This window comes from Taudactylus pleione, unplaced genomic scaffold (assembly GCF_031769625.1).
Source record: "Taudactylus pleione unplaced genomic scaffold, aTauple2 ptg000584l, whole genome shotgun sequence".
Classification (NCBI taxonomy): Eukaryota; Metazoa; Chordata; class Amphibia; order Anura; family Myobatrachidae; genus Taudactylus; species Taudactylus pleione.
The window spans coordinates 174,464-191,640 of NW_028284986.1; the positions used below are offsets into that span (position 1 = coordinate 174,464).

The 17,177-nt window shown below is 50.5% G+C and overlaps 1 protein-coding gene across 2 annotated transcripts in view; it reads left to right on the forward strand.

Moving 5' to 3' along the window:
* LOC148481354 (von Willebrand factor A domain-containing protein 5A-like) overlaps positions 1-17,177 on the forward strand; it is a 95,324-nt gene that overhangs the window by 39,302 nt on the left and 38,845 nt on the right. For both annotated transcript variants that reach the window (XM_088453598.1, XM_088453599.1), the window contains exons 9-10: positions 1,746-1,890; positions 14,159-14,238. In XM_088453598.1, coding sequence (XP_088309724.1) covers positions 1,746-1,890; positions 14,159-14,238 — 225 coding nt within the window. The remainder of the gene's footprint in view (positions 1-1,745; positions 1,891-14,158; positions 14,239-17,177) is intronic.

A 17,177-nucleotide genomic window follows, 5' to 3' on the forward strand; every position in this document is an offset into this window, starting at 1 on the left:
ATAACAAGCTATAGATATACCACAAACTCTGTGTTACTGGCTGCCGATCTGTCACCGCAAACAACCAGGCGTGTTAGGCGTTGGTGGTTCCTTGGGAAAAAACAGTTGTTTAAATAAAAAAAGATATGATATAGACACATTTATTAATAAGTAACATTAAATAAGAATACACAAGTAAAACATTAGCAACAAAGAGATTTTGCAATGTCCACAGCATTTCATAGCGAGCTGCAAACCACATTTGCGATTTTCCAAAATGGAGAGAGAGAGAGAGAGGGTGGTTTTCCTGGGACTTGGGGACAATTAGGGACAGTGGTTGGTGACAGCTGCTGTCCTAGATGAATCACCGGTTGCAATTAGCGGCAGGTATCTGAAATGCAACCTGTTGGCTCCATTATCGCACGAGCTGGCCCCAGATCCCCTGCAGAGAGAGAACCCCGGACTGCCACTAGAAAGTATGATCTGGCCCCGGCCACCGGCAGGGTGGTCAGCTGGGAGGTTGGGTCCAGAAGAGCCGCTGTTTGTGCAAGAAGGCTCTGATGTAAGATGTACCCCAGCTATTTATGCCCAGCTATGCAGCGGCTGCTGTGCAGGATGGATGAGGTATAGGATCTGCCCCAGCTGCTGTGTAGGTGACCAGCTGAGCTGGCACAACGTATTTCAAGGCTATCTGCTTCAGAAGGTCGGGAAAGAGTAGCCAAATCATTTAACTCACCCATGTCAACACGAGGGCCACACCCTTTAGGACCCAGTGCGACGCCTCAACGTCCAAACTGCAGGACGGTGAGTGGGCCAGATTGCTGCATATGGCAGGCCACGTTTTGTTTGGGTGTAGTTTGGACTCCCCTGGTCTAAATCATTATCCCCCTGGCTAAATATATAATGTTACTTTTTTACTGTGCCCTATACAATAAATGCTACCCTGTACAGCGGTGAGATTTGGTCCTTTGACATGGGAAGCCTACTTGGCTAGTATTGAAGTGGACTGGCTGGGCAAATAGGTATATTATGACTGCTACGGTTATGTACAGCACTGCTGACCCCTTCTGGCACCATATAAAGAAAGGATAATAAAACTATAGCTATATATAAGAAGGGCCCCCCGTTATACTGTGGCTGTACATGGGAGGGCCCCCGTTATACTGTGGCTGTACATGGGAGGACCCCCGTTATACTGTGGCTGTACATGGGAGGGCCCCGGTTATACTGTGGCTGTACATGGGAGGACCCCCGTTATACAATAGTAGTTGTACATGGGAGGACCCCGTTATACAATAGTAGTTGTACATGGGAGGACCCCCTGTTATACTGTGGCTGTACATGGGAGGACCCCCGTTATACTATAGCTGTACATGGGAGGACCCCCTGTTATACTGTGGCTGTACATGGGAGGGCCCCCGTTATACTGTGGCTGTACATGGGAGGGCCCCGGTTATACTGTGGCTGTACATGGGAGGACCCCCGTTATACTGTGGCTGTACATGGGAGGACCCCCGTTATACTGTGGCTGTACATGGGAGGACCCCCGTTATACTGTGGCTGTACATGGGAGGACCCCCGTTATACAATAGTAGTTGTACATGGGAGGACCCCCTGTTATACTGCGGCTGTACATGGGAGGACCCCCTGTTATACTGCGGCTGTACATGGGAGGACCCCCTGTTATACTGCGGCTGTACATGGGAGGGCCCCCGTTATACTGTGGCTGTACAGTACATACTGTAATAATTGTCGGTACCCCTCAGGGAGAGTGTGCAGTACACACAGACATCCATGGAGGAGGCTGTGAAGAAGGTTAATGAGATGGAGGCCAACCTTGGAGGGACAGAAATTCTTCAGCCTCTAATGAAAATCTACAAAACAGCCGGGAGACCAGATCACCCCAGACAGGTAAGTGACCCGGAATGTGCGGTGAGGAGACGGAGCTGTAACGTATTGTGATCCCATTATATATTATAATCTAGGTACCATCTGACTTCCTGTTATATATTATTACAGAATAGATCCCCTGTTGTATATTAGTATATAGGACCGGTCAGTTGCTAGGTCATGGTTATTTATCTCCATCATTATCCGCCAATCCCTTTCCCCGATGTATTGTCAATCTTTCAGCTTCGTGTGTGTGTGTGTGTGTGTGTGTGTGTAGATGGTGCATAATATATGCATTCTAAGATGTGGCTATGAGTCTACTTATGGGTTTCTCTTGTAATGTCTTTCAGCAAAGATTGGCAAATGGTGACACAGTGGTTAGCATTGCTCCTCCAAAGATCTGCAGTTGTGGGTTCAATTCAGACTAGGTCTTTATGTATGTGGAGTTTGTTTGTTCTCTCTGTAGGTGTACTTTGGGTGCCTCGCATACTGTTTATGTACACTGAAGTGATGGATTAGCAGTATGTAAAGGTAGGTGGTGACGCTGTACTGTGACGTCTTGGAAATGCCCAGACCTGCACCAGTTGTGATCGGACGTCTCGTGAGTCAGTGTGTACATCATCTAGGCTGCTTATGGCAATGCAACAGGAATTATCGCATAGTGGGTGCCCGACGGATGGGACATTCAATTTCCAAAGTTGTGCAGACATTTAACATTCCTCAATCTACAGTGTCACGTGTGTACCAGGAATACCTCCTGGAAGGCATTACCACCCACCGTGGACAGCACAGAAGCAGAGCCGACCACAGGTGCTTAATGAACATGACCAGCGTTGTCTGGCCAGAATTATCCGTGGTAACAGACAAGCGACACTGTGGTACCTCCTGCACTGAACGTGTATGTGATAGACGCATATCCAGCAGATCAGCGACGCATTCTTTAGCTTCCATGGGGTATGGGAGCCGAGGACCCACCAAGAGCGCCCCTGTTAACAGTAGGAGACCGGACACAGTAGGAGACCGGACACAGTAGGAGACCGGACACAGTAGGCTTGTGACCTTACTAACTGGACCATGGAGGACTGGCAACATGTAGCGCGGTCCTTTTGAGACACCGTTCGTTGTTTCGGGCGGATAGTAGGGTTGGGGTGTGATGCAGACCCAATGAGGCCATGGACCATAGTTGTCAACAAGGCACTATACTGGTTGGTGGTGGTTCCATAATGTTCGGGGGTGTTCACGTGGCATGGGTCAGGTCCGCTGGTACGCCTGAACACGTCATTGTCCGGTAACCGCTATGTTGCATTGCTTGGTGACCATTTGCAAACCTTCATGGACTTTATGTACCCCCACAATGATGGAATATTCCAGCAGGATAATGCACCGTGTCATCAGCCCCAAGTTGTCCAGAATTTGTTCAAGGAGCATTTTGGAGAGTTCCGACAAATGATGTGGCCACCACATGTGCCAGACACGAAACCAATTGAGCATGTATGGGAGGTGGTGAAGAGGTTAACTCGCACCCAAGATCCTGCACCTACAAAGATCAGGGAGCTGTGGGAAGTTATCCAGGTGGCATGGGTCACCCATCTCTCCAGATATCTTCCGCCCACTTGTGGAATCAATGCCACTTCGCGTTGCTGCATTTCGCCAGGCTAGAGAGGGTCCTGCACGATAATGGGCATCTATCCCATGACTTTTGGCCCTTCAGTGTATGGTATTCGTTATGGTTTAGAAAAAAGGCTAAACTTGCAAAGTGCATTACACCTAATCTACTGATCATTGAAATGGCATTGGTGCCCAGAGCCACTGTGGTGTTTCTGTATATTATACTAGCAACCTGCCCCGACCTTGCACTGAAGCAATTTTGTCTTGCCACAGCCCCCTGCATCTCATAACAACCTACACCATGTGACCACAGCCCCCTGTATCTCACCACAGCCCCCTGCATCTCATAACCACCTACACCATGTGACCACAGTCCCCTGCATCTCATAACCACCTACACCATGTGACCAGAGCCCCCTGCATCTCATAACAACCTACACCATGTGACCACAGCCCCCTGTATCTAATAACCTACACCATGTGACCACAGCCCCCTGTATCTAATAACAACCTACACCATGTGACCATAGTCCCCTCCATCTCACAACAGCATCCTGCTTCTTACTCCTGTTCCCTACATCGTACAACAGCCCCCTGCATCTCGCCACTGCCCCCTGCATTTCACCACAGCAGCCTATATTTCACCACCGGGCCCTGCTTCTCATAGCCTACACCATGTGACCACAGCCCCCTGTATCTCACCACAGCCCCCTGTATCTCACACCATCCTACACCATGTCACCTCAGTCCCCTGCATTTCACCACAGCAGCCTATATTTCACCACCAGGCCCTACTTCTCACTTTTTTCTTACCACAGGCCTTTGCATCTCACCACTATGCCCGGCTTCTCACTTCTGTCCCCTGCATCTCACCAGTGTCACCACAACCCAGCTACTGGGATGTGCTGGGAAGGGCAGGAGGATCATGGATGAGAGATTTCTTTTGCAACTACCGCAAACATTTTCAGCAGCAAGCCCCATGGCTTGGGGCACCTGTGCATTCTACTTCAGGGTCCATAGGGGGTCCACAGGGTTGACCTTGGGGTATAGCTGGATCTGAGTCCACAGGCACAACGCAGTTAAAGCTTTTGCTGCTCCCAGGATGCACTTGGGTCCATCCTCCTCTATACCCCGCCCCCGAGTCACAGGCACCTCCGTTTTAGTTGGTGCCCGGCCGGAGTCTGATCACCCTGGGGTGGTGGGGCTGCATGTGCAGCCCCTAAACTTAATAATTTTTTTTTTTTTTATTATTTTAATATAAAAATATCTTTATTTTTACTTCTTCAGAGCGGCAGCATCAGACTGTCCTTCTATACGTCTAAGCTGCTGCTCCAACAACCCCGCTGGCGCTGCAACGCCAGTACTGATCTGGTGATCGCAGCGGGACCCTGGAGTCAGTACTAGCAGGGCTCCGGGACCTCCTGCTGCCGGAATCACTGGGCCAGGTAAGCCGCGTGCAGCGCAATGCGTTGCCCGCGAGGAAAAGGCACTCTCTCAGCGTTCTCTGGGGACGGACCGGCGGTGCTAGTAGCGGTGGCGGGCTCCCCCTCTTCAGGTATACCCCGCTGGACCACCAGGGAGCAATGGCTGGAAGGGAACCAGCGTCCCTGGGGTTAATCACTAGCCAGGGGAGGCAGCCTTCCCTGGTTTAGCGGCTCCTCCCCTCAGCTCAGCGCGCCTTCTCTCGTGCGCTGACGTCGCTGAGCTGATCCTCCTGCGGCAACACCTCCTCTGAGCTCTCCGGCGGCCATCTTCTCTGGCAAACGCAGATCTCCCAGGCGGTGCATGGACCGGTCCCCCTGCATACCTCTCCCCCGCTAAAGGACAGTGGGCCTGATTCCGAGCCAGACGCTGGGACAGAGCGCTCGCTCTGAATCTGGGCCGGCCTTCTGTGTTTTTTTTTTTTTAGAGCGGCCTCCTGGCCGCTCGCATAGCTGTGGGTGACCACCCACAGCTATAGCGAGCGGCCAGGAAGATGGTCGCGATGGTCAAGACCATCGGGCTTGAGAAGAGACCCTTGTGGTAGGGTCTCGTTGCCGCAAGCCCCAGAGAGCTTTCGGCTCTAACAGAGCTGAAAGCTCTCCCACTGACATCACTTGTGATGTCAGCGGGGCCGGCCCCAGACGGTAGGCGTTCCCATGGGAACGCCTCTGTCTGGGCAGCCACTCCCCCGGCCCGCCCACCAAAGGGGGCGTGCTGTCACTCAACATCGACAACACGCCCCCTTTGGTACGAGACTCGGAGCGACGGTTTGCCCGCCATAGCGCTTGCGAGCGGGTTTGAATCAGGCTCAGTGTACGCAGCGCTATAGCCCTCCCAGACACTGAATCTGGGAGGTTGATTGTAGTGAAAGGTGCAGTGAGTATTATCCTCCTGCATGGTATGTGACTTTTGCTAGTGCTGCCTGTCTGTGCTAATTTCTACTTAACTGTCATCTTATCACTATCCCTTTCCTTCTCCTACGGCCCGGCAGGTGTGTGGGGTAAGGGCGTTTTTCTGTGTACCTCACTTATATAATACATGTATTTGTGAGGTCCGTCACATACAGCGGTGTGTTACACAGTACCATATTGTGGGCTGTTGTGTTGCGTACTTGTGAGTGCAGGTGTTATACGCCTCACCTCTTCTTTGTGATACATATTTATTGAAACATTTGTGTCATGTCTGAGATTGAGCTCTCTGTGGCTCCTGTGTTGTTTTCCTGCAGACGCTGTTCTGCAGGTGTTGATGGGGAGGATTTATCACAGGTTGGTCTGTGCGGGCGCTGCCAGCTATCGCCTGGCTGGCCCCTCTAAACCCCCTACGCCGCAGGATCCTCCTTTGGTGATGTTTTCGCAGGTGCTGGCGTCTATCGCGGACAGCTTAGCGGTCCCGACTGCAGTCCCTGCTAGGACGTTGCCCCAACCTACCATCCCTCATTCCCCGGTATTTCGCAGTTATTGCAGTCTCCCCACGGGTCTCAGGCTGTGGGTCCTTTATACGGGGTTGCTGTGTATGTGCAGTCTCCCCCAGTAACGCAGCAGTTCATGGTGCCCTTTCAGGGGTATCCTCAGGCGGTTCCTCCGCCCTGGGTGGATGTACTCTCCAGCTCTGTTCAGAGTCTGGAGGCCTCGTCTTCGGCTTTTCAGTCGATGTTACAAAGTGACATCCCCCGAAGGCATCCAAGCGCCCCGTTACGGTTTCACTGGCTGCGCAGTTAACGGACATGGACGTGTCTTCAGATGACGGAGAAGTACATGAGGACACTGACTCTGATGCCATGGAAGTGGAGACTAAGTCCTCCATTAATGTGCCGGCATTGGTTAGGGCAGTGCGGGCCATCCTTCACATAGAGGATGATGCACCGGCTCCTAGGTCGAAGTAGCCTAATTTTAAAAAGGCTAAGGTAACTTTGAATGGTTTTTTTTCCCCTGTCTGACCAATTGACTGATCATATGGCAGGGACCTGGCAGTCGCCCAGTAAGAGATTCCAACCACAGAAACTGTTGGTATCCAACTATCCTTTTCCTGAGGCTCACTGCAGGAAATGAGAATCCACCGCAGGTGGGGTTTCCCATGTCACCCGCTTAGATGGTTATGGCAATGTAGCGCTTTTAACTATCTCTTCTCTGAAGGATCCCACAGACATACTTTAAACAAGTCTCCACTTTCCTATCTACTCTTTCTCTGGGGCAGTGGCTCGTCCGTCCATGGCCATCTCTTGGGTGGCTAAAGCCGCTGAGTGCTGGGCCAACGCATTAGAGGATACTCTTCCAGACGATGCTCCGGATATCCAAAGAGCGTTAATAGGACAGATGAGAGATGCGGTTTCCTATATTGGGGAAGCATCGTTGAATGCCAGCCTGCTGACCTCTAGGGTTTTCGGCTGCAGCTGTGTCTGCTCATCTGTCCTTGTGGCTGCGGTCCTGGAGAGCTGACGCAGACTCTAAAAAGGGCCTGGAGGCCTTACCTTTTAATGGGAGTTGCTATTTGGACCAGACTTGAACAAAATAATGGATACTCTGGCTAAATCCAAGTCAGCCTTCCTGCCTTCGGCTTCTGCACCTTCTAAGGTGAGGAGCTCCGCCTTTCGGGTTCAGGGTAAGGCAAAATGTCAGTCCTTCCCGAGGCAGTCGGTGACCAAGGCCGCCTCTAAGACCAAGAAGCAGGCCTGGAGTGCTAGGCGCCCTTCTTCCAAGCAGGAAGATAAACCTTCTGCCTGATGGGACGGGCCTCCCTCTGGGGGACCTCAGAGTGGGAGGCCGACGTCTTCAAATTGCCCAGTGCTGGCACAATACCACCACTGATGCCTGGGTTTGAGAAGTGGTCTCCCAGGGGTACGCCCTGTCTTTTCGGCACAGACCGCCCCACCAGTTTTTCTGCATGAGTTTTTCTCAGGACAAAAACAAAGCTTTGCAGATTCAGGCAGCTATAGAGTCTTTGCTGAAAGCAGGGGTCATTGTTCCCGTTCCTCGGTCACAACTACTCTACTCTGTTTCTGGTGCAGAAACCCAATGGTTCTCATCGCCCTATCCTCAACTTGAAGTCTCTGAACAAGTTCCTGAGAGTTCACAAATTCAGGATGGAAACGTTACGTTCCATCATTCTGGTGATGGAACCTGGGGATTTCATGGTCTCCCTGGATATCCAGGATGCCTACCTCCATGTTCCGATAGCACCTTCGCACCAGCGGTATCTGAGGTTCGCTATCCTACAACATCACTACCAGTTTCGGGCGCTACCCTTTGGCCTCTCCACGGCACCAAGAGTATTCACCAAAGTGATGGCGATCATGGCCGCACATCTTCAAAGCCAGAATGTACGGCTGCTGCCGTATTTAGATGACCTCCTTTTGCTGGCGAGCTCTCTGGATCTACTGCTTCAACATCTCCACCTGACGATCGCTTGTCTGCAAGCGCATGGGTGGTTGATAAATTGGAGAAAGTCCTCCCTGATTCCATCACAGCGGATGGTTCATTTGGGAGCCCTGCTGGATTCTCGTCAGCAAAGGATCTTTCTGACTCCGGAAAAGGTCTCCTCCCCTGCAGCTGCCGATACACAGTTGCCTGAGCAGTTGCCGACTGTCAGTCCATTCTGCAATGAGAGTTCTGGGGTCCATGGTGTCGACGTGGTGGAATTTGCCCAGTTCCATTCCAGGCCCCTGCAGGGACTGATTCTATCGGAATGGAACGGGTTACCTCACCGGATCCGGTCTCAGATGCTGGTGTTGTCCTGGAGGTTCGGCAGTCTTTAGCTTGGTGGCTTCAGACAGCTCATCTGGTCGAGGAGCGCTCCTTTTGGAACCCGGACTGGGTCTTGCTCACAACAGATGCCAGTCTCCGGGGTTGGGGGGCAGTGACGGGCTCGTTGTCACTTCAGGGACGTTGGACTGAGAAGGAAGCACTTCTCCCCTTCAACATTCTGGAACTGAGGGCCGTGTACAGGGCCCTGCAGTCGTCCGGCACCGCTCTTCAAGGAAGGGCGGTTCAAGTTCAATCCGACAATGCCACCATGGTGGCGTACATCAACCACCAGGGAGGAACTGGCAGTCGGGCTGCGATGTCGGAGGTGTCTCGCATCCTTGCTTGGGCGGAGTGCCACATTCCAGCAATCTCGGCGGTCTTCATCCCCGGAGTCCTCAGTTGGGAGGCGGACTTCCTCAGCCGTCACGACGTTCATCCTGGGGAATGGTCTCTTCACCCAGAGGTATTTCAACTACTCGTCGACAGATGGGGGCTGCCGGACCTGGACCTGATGGCCTCCCGTCACAATCACAAGTTGCCTGTGTATGGGTCAAGGGCAAGAGACGCAGGCGCAAGTCTGGTGGACGCACTGTCTGTGAAATGGACGTTTCAACAGGCGTACCTATTTCCTCCGATATCCCTGCTGCCTCGGGTCCTGCGGAAATTCAAGCAGGACGGCGGCACGCTCGTGCTGGTGGCCCCGGCGTGGCCCAGACGTCCTTGGTACTCTTATCCACAGGTTCTCAAACTCTGTCCTCAGGACCCCAAACAGTGCATGTTTTGCAGGTCTCCTCACATAATTACTAGTCAAACTGATAGCTGCACCTGTGGATCTTTTAAAACGTGTCAGTGACTGATGAATACACCTGTGCACCTGCTGGGTGACCTGCAAAAAGTGAACTGTGTGGGGTCCTGAGGACAGAGTTTGAGAACCACTGCTCTGATCTGAGGAGCCTCTCCATCGATGCTCCGTACCTTTTTTTTTTTTCCCCTCCAGCGTCAGGACCTATTGTCTCAAGGGCCCTGCCTCTACCCAGATCTGGGTCGGCTGTCTTTGACGGCGTGGCTCTTGAGACAGCCGTCTTTAGGTCTCAGGGCTTCTCTGGTTCGGTTATCAGTACCATGCTCAGGGCACGCAAGCCTGCTTCCGCACACATTTACCACAGGGTGTGGCGCACTTACTTTCAGTGGTGTGAGTCCAGAAACTATGATCCTCAGGTATTCCGAGTTTCTAGGATCTTGGAATTTCTTCATTCAGGTTTGGACCTAGGCTTACGCCTTGCCTCTCTGAAGGTTCATGTGTCCACGCTGTCTGTGTGGTTCCAACGTCTGATCGCTACACTGCCAGATGTTCACACCATTTTCCAAGGTGTTCTCCGAATCCAGCCTCCCTTCGTGCCTCCTGTGGCTCCTTGGGACTTGGCGGTGGTTCTTCGGGTCCCCCTTTTTGAGCCTCTTGAGTCGGAACTCAAGTGGTTAACGTTTTAAGACTGCTTTTCTCCTGGCAATTGCTTCTGCCAGGAGGGTGTCGGAATTGGGGCCGCTTTCCTGTCGTCCCCCTTTTCTGATTTTTCACCAGGACAGGGCTGTGCTTCGCACTCGTCCTGAGTTTTTGCCTAAAGTGGTTTCTAAGTTCCACATTAATCAGGAACTTGTTGTGCCAGCTTTTCAGTCACCTGATCTTTCAGCTGATGAGGCTTCCTTGGATGTAGTCCATGCTCTCAGAATTTATGTGGACTGATTCTGTTAGGAAGTCTGATTCATTGTTTGTCCTCTTTGGTTTTCACACGTTAGCCCGTTGGCTTTTTTTTCTGTTATTTGTGAGGCTTATGCACAGGAGGGTTTACCTGTTCCAGCCTCTCTTAAGGCTCATTCCACTCGATCTGTGGGTCCTTCTTGGGCTGCTAGACGTGGCACCTCTGCTGTTTAGCTATGTAAGGCGGCCACCTGGTCTTCCATTCAGACGTTTTTGAGGTTCTATGCGTTTGACACCTTTGCCTCTCCGGATGCATCCTTCGGGCGCCGGGTTCTCCTTTCTGCACAGGAGCGTCCCTGCCCTTAGTTGAACTGCTTTGGGACATCCCCAAGGTCAACCCTATGGACCCTGAAGTGGAAAACAAGAGAGATGGTAAGAACTTACCTTTGTTATCTCTGTTTCTACGAAGTCCATAGGGTCCACAGGGCACCTGCCCTGACGCACCTGGCTTCATATGGGCTATGTGACTGGTCACCGGTTTTCCGTCTCCCATTTCTGTGAGTATGGTTTCTTGTGTGTTCCAGTCTTCCTTTTCTCTGTTTAGGCTCCTCCTCCGGCCTTGGCTGTTTACCAACTGAGATGCCTGTGGCTCAGGGGCGGGGTATAGGGGAGGATGGACCCAAGTGCATCCTGAGAGCAGCAAAAGCTTTTACTGCGTGGTGCCCGTGGATCCAGATCCAGCTATACCCCAAGGTCAACCCTGTGGACCCTATGGACTTCGTAGAAACAGAGATAACAAAGGTAAGTTCTTACCAGATCTCTTGTTGTTTCTGCAGCCTCCATGCCCACCTCTCCCCAGCTGCCCAACATGTTGATAAGCAATGTCCTCTTTGCACAATGTACCCTGTATTTCCTGGGCTTCCTGTTGAGCTTCCTTGACGTGGTGCCTTTGTCTGAGAACAGTAAACAGGAGGCACCTCCCATGCGCTGAGGGTGTGTGATTGAGCATCACGCTGGAGAGGGAGAACTTCACAGGAGAGGTGGCCGGAGTCTCTCTTCAGGTTTAGTGTAGGGATGGACATCAGAATTCGATGGTTACTAACCATCAATGTTTTTGTTCAGATGGTAGTGTTTGTACCATTTGATGGTGGCGGCTCGATGTTCGCTTCATGAAAGGGAAATAATTTGATGGTGTTCCGATGGTGGTTTGTTTTTGTTAGATTCCTGATAGCTATACCGCCCCTGGCTACTGTGTATGCATCTTCATGGGTCCATTGGAGGCTACAGTATCTCACTCTCTGCCTCAGACGTGATCATGCTCACTCCCTGGCTCCCTCCTCTCGCTAAGTTGGTGCTTGGCAACAGGGCACATTGCTAGCCCTGATTGACACTGTTTGTTTCAGCACCATGGTCAGCTACTCTGCTTCAGCTTGGTGTAAGATTAGATTTTTTTTTTTCTGTGACTGCTTCACTAATATAGTCACATACCAGTGCTGTATAGCATAGTGAGAGAGGCCAATACACAATCATAGTAACAGCAATATTATAAATTCATCCCACTCACATAAGGAATATAATGATCTACATTTCAGTGACTAATCAGTCCCAAATGGATAGGTCTTATTGTGTCAATTAAGGGGAGATGGCTCAAGCCTTGGAAAGAGATAAAGGGGAGAAGTTGCCCAAACAATTTGTCATTTCATGGACTGTGCTGGATAAGTGACAGTTAGAAGCCAATTGGTTGTTATGGACAACATCTCCACTTTATCTGTCACCAAGGCTTGATGCATCTCCCCCACAGTAACTAGACCGCTTTGATTATTACTATTCTCCTTTTGTTTATATGGCACCACTAGGGGTCTGCAGTGCCTTACATAGTACATAAACAGAATGAGCGAGACCAGAGACTTGCAGCACAGAACATTGCAGGACCAGGATGTGGTGTATAAACCAAACTGCATCACTGGTCATAATGCTTCAGTAAGCGGCAGGGAGACTGCAACCAAGGGTTAGGCGCCATTGTAGGGAGTAGATGATGGTTTAAGTAAGGGAAGGAAAAGCACCTGGGAAAGAGGGCCCTGCTCGTGAGAGCTTACATTCTAACCAAACGTGTGAGATGTAAGCTTCAGGTATATAATCTGGTAATTGTAGAAGTAGCAATTTCAAATCAGTAATGTTAGTAAGCTTTAAATATGTTAGAGCCATGCAGTAACTCCAACTGATATGCAATTCCTCCCGGCTACATCTGATTAGGGAGCTACTGAGAGTTCAGAAGATAAATCGTCAGATGTTGGGAAGCTCAGATACTAGTTTATAATTCCCACTAATACCCCTTTTACACTAAATTCCCGGGTCTGACCCAGTATTTGGAGCATGATCCCAAACCGGGTCAGACCCGGGACATACCCCCTTCAGACCGTGATGGCAGGCCAGTTCCACTGAACCTGTGTGCAGCGTAATATGGCGTGAGTCGGCGCCGTCACGCTGGACATGGGTGCAGTGGAACTGGCCTGCCATCCAAGCACCGAGAAACCAGGAATTGCCTATGCTGTAAACGACACCCTGGTCGGAAGACCTGGGTTACACGATTACAGTGCAGGGTTACACAGGTCGTTCCCGTGTTAAACCCTGCAAGTTACCGGGTTAGATTGCCTTGCCCCTTTTACACCTAGTAGCAACCCGGGTGAACCCTGCAATAACCAGGGATTTTGCCGTTGGTCTGAAAGGGGTACAGTAGTAGGCAAGCACCAACAATGATATACATCAGTAGACCAGCACACCACCATGTTATAATTGTCCAAAAAAATATTGAATATAGCATCCATTAGATGTGGATAAGGAATTGTAGCGTAGTGACACGGCTCATGGCTATCCCCATGGCCCATTTCAATATCATACAACCTTTTATCACGAGTCAGTCGCAGCTACTAATGTGAAATACAGGCTTAATATACCAGGTAACAAACCATAATCAAACCCACCTCCGGGAGGCGGAACAAACCTACTCAACTAAGCTCCGTGGGGGCCAAAATAAAGTTCAGCCACACAGGAAGTGACTCCGCAGGACCACGGCTATCAACATCCAGCCGGCCGGAATGAACTGTCGTGCACACACCAAACTCCAGGAGGCCAAGCTGGACCACACCACCGGGAGTGAAGAAAACTGAACCAACGCCTCCTGCAGCATTACCATATTACAGCTATCGCAGCCGCTAACGTGATCACATATCCATCCGCAGCTGAATCACCCCCTCTGCTCTGCAGTGATTTCTGAATCTCAAGTGTGGCCTCCAGACACACTGGACTCTATAGCTGCCACAATCCCACTTACTGTCTTCTCTGGCAGCCTGACTGCCCTGCCTCAATCCTCCTTGGTCTGACTCCACTTGGCAGCCCTTAGGTACGGTCCCACCTCCTTTTTCTTCCCTGTGTCGGTGATCCCTCCAGTCCCACAAAGAATCCTTGGCTCACTATCGCCACCTAGCTTGAGTGTGTATGTATGTATGTATGTATGTATGTATGTATCTCTCTCTCTATCTCAGTAACTCCAGAGTCAGTACAATATGGGGTAAATCTGTGAGCAGATCTGATAAGGTACCATGAGAGAGAACTTGGTGCATTTCTCTCCTTAATGTATCAGAAGCCCTGTACAGGTGTAGTACACTGAGACAGGCTACTCTATTAGAGGTAATGATGAATACAGACTGGGTTAGATTATACTGCTGTTATTAATCTGTGCTCCTTACCTCTGTCCTCTTCTCAGCTCTTTGTCTTCACCGATGGAGAAGTCGGGAACACAAAGGAGGTGATAGCAGAGGTCCAGAAAAATGCCCATAACCACCGGTAATTACAGTGATCCTCCATGTACTGTGTGTATAAGCGTCATGTTTGTGTTTTAGTGATTAGCAGCAGGCAGGTGCACACACAAATCTTTTGCTTCACCATGCAGCAATAGAAAGCTTAAAATGGACTCACAGTATTAAAAACCAACATGAGCTGCAGTCGGGTGATGAATGTGAAGCCAAAGTGGCAGGCAGGTGCACACACAATTCTTTTACTTCAACTTGCAGTACTAGGAAGCTGTAACCAGGCTCAGTATTAGACGTCAGCATGTACTGATGGATTTACATGTTATCATATGTCAGTGCTTACAAACAATAGCAGATTAGGAAACCAGCAGACGACTTTTACATTACTGTAGCTATAAAATACTTTCTGGCAGCAATGAACAGACTGGCATTTAGCATGTACTGGCGTATTTATATTAGTAGTAGAGAGTGCTTAGAAACAATCGCAAGTTAGGAAACCGACATCTTTGTACCTTTTTAGTAATGGAAATCTTCCCTAGAAGAACAAACTGTAATATCAGCAGGAAACTTGGGCCCTGAAGCATCAGACTGTTGGCAAAAGCTAGTAATGATCGGGAGCATATTATGTAGCAGGAACAGTTGTCCTCATAGCCATGGTTTATAGAAAAGGGGGCCCTAGACTGCACATGCTGTATGTATGTATGTAGTGCTACTGTGGGGACTATTGTTGCAAACACAAGAAGAGAAAGTACAAGTGCACAACTCCAACATTACTAATTATACAGTATAATACATTCATTACGCAATAGAATTTTTTGCAATACATAGAGGTTTTAGCATAATCATGGCCATGGTTATGGGCCTACCCACCGCGCCCAGGTAACCTCTGAGGGTAGGTCCCTAACCTACTAGGGTTGAAATCCAGAGCACAGGACACCCCCAAACAGGCCCAGCTGAGCCACCCCAGGGCATCACTAATGAGAGAAGGTGAAGTATAAGATAGATAAGAGCAGCTGCTGCTGAATATATAAGAAGGTGAAAAATAGAGGTTTAAAAATAATACATACTGTATATATTAAACAAACAATAACGGTGCAAAAAGGAAAATGTGTTTATAATGTGATGCCCTGAAGCAGCCCAACCATAGCAATCCAGGGGACCCATGCCCCAAAAATCAACCCATAGCTGCACTGCAGTATAACAGTATAAACATTTTTAGGACTTACCTAGGATTGTGCCTTGTACTAAGGTGCAGTCAAAATGCCAGAATCCCTGCTTAAAACCAATGGGGGAGTGGTGCTAATCTAGGCTGAAGGCGTCTCAAACCTTCAGGGTGCAAAGTCAATATCTTTGCCCACACAAACAAACAGGTAGTAAGGGGTGGGGGGGGGAGAACCTCCTATCTTCTGCTGAAGCCTCCCTACTGAGACCTATCTGCAGGGGCAAACGGAACCAGAGTGAGCTCTTTCCCCCAGGGATCGATTAACCCGTTTTTAATAATGTCCAGAGCCTAAAGCTGGATACACACCTTGGTAATCACACTTTCGATGCGATGGTTCGATCGACTTCACTCCCGATTGGAAGTCCCAACCACACTGCCTATAAACGTGTGCACACCTGCTGTATACAGTCATACTCAGTGGTGGATTTTGCCTAGGGGCTGCGAGGCTGCAGCCCCCAACATCAAGATCTTCCACATCAGTGCAGTCCGTGACTGCACTCTCTACACTGTGACTGGCAGTGGCTTCCTATTGGAAGCGCCACCTGACAGTCAGATACACAACAGACAGTTCAGTCTCAGGGGGAGATGTCTCTTCCCTCGGGGACTGCCAGTCCGGGCTGCTATTAGCAGATAGTGGCTTCCAGTAGAAAACCGCTACTCTGCCTTTCCGCCAGTCCTAACTGGCTCCTTGGGCTGCAGACGATGCAGTCCTTTTGAAGCCGGTGGTGCGTATGTGCCGGTCCCGGCTCCTGACAGATCAATTACGCAGAGGCCGGGACCCGAGGAGGAGGAGGCAGGAGCCGAGAGCCGAAGAGTGATCCTGTAGTTTTCAGCGGTGGCAGCTCCTCTCATCAAACCGGGTAGGAGCCGCCGCTGGGCATACTGTTGACTTTCGATACCCGACTGCCAAAATATCAAAAGAAAATGATTGTACCACCCACAGAGGTGGCGCTGCTGCTGGTGTAGTACTGCAAGAACGGTGAAAGGTGCCTACACACTGCGCTTCTGGTTTGATCGGATGAATATTTAACTGTACATAAGATGCGATCCTTCCATTCAACCAGTTTTCTTCTGACAAAACATGATGAAAGGTGCGCACACACTCTTACGATATCGCGTGAACGGGACAAAATCGAAAGAACGGCCCGGTGATTGTACAGGCGTGTACCCAGGTTTAGGAGCTCCACACCTATAGGGAGAGAAAGGAAAACCTTACCCCCTTTTCCACCACAGCCCAAAGGGAATAGCCACCAGCAACAGAGAATAAGAATAAACGGGGTTCTGACCACCTGCGGCGGCTGGCCCAGGTCTTCCTCTAAGCGGCACCTTCCCCCTCCAGGCTCTCCGCTCTGCAGCAACAGGCGAGTGCCTTCCTGCGATCCAGCAACAGCCCAGCCACTCTCATGGTCCTTCAGCTTGAATTCAGCCAGCGGGGTCCTTCCCGGGTGGTCTGCCCTCAGACAGTACTTTATTGCCTCCTGTACTTCCAGCAGGGGCCCTCTCCTGGGTCCTAGCGCCAGCTACACACAGCCGGTATCCTCTCACTGCACAGCTCCCTGGTACAGAGCTGATGACTCTCTGTCCTCTTCTGTCGTCTGTCCTCCTGGCTGCTGGGTGTCCCCTTTTCCTGTCAGACCCCTCTGCCCTCCTGGTGGTTGCTTAGCTCCACATGTAAGTTCCCATCTGTGTCTGTCTGCCCCTCTCTCTCAGTTTTACCCTACTCCTGCTGGGCAGTTCCAGCTCTGCTGCTT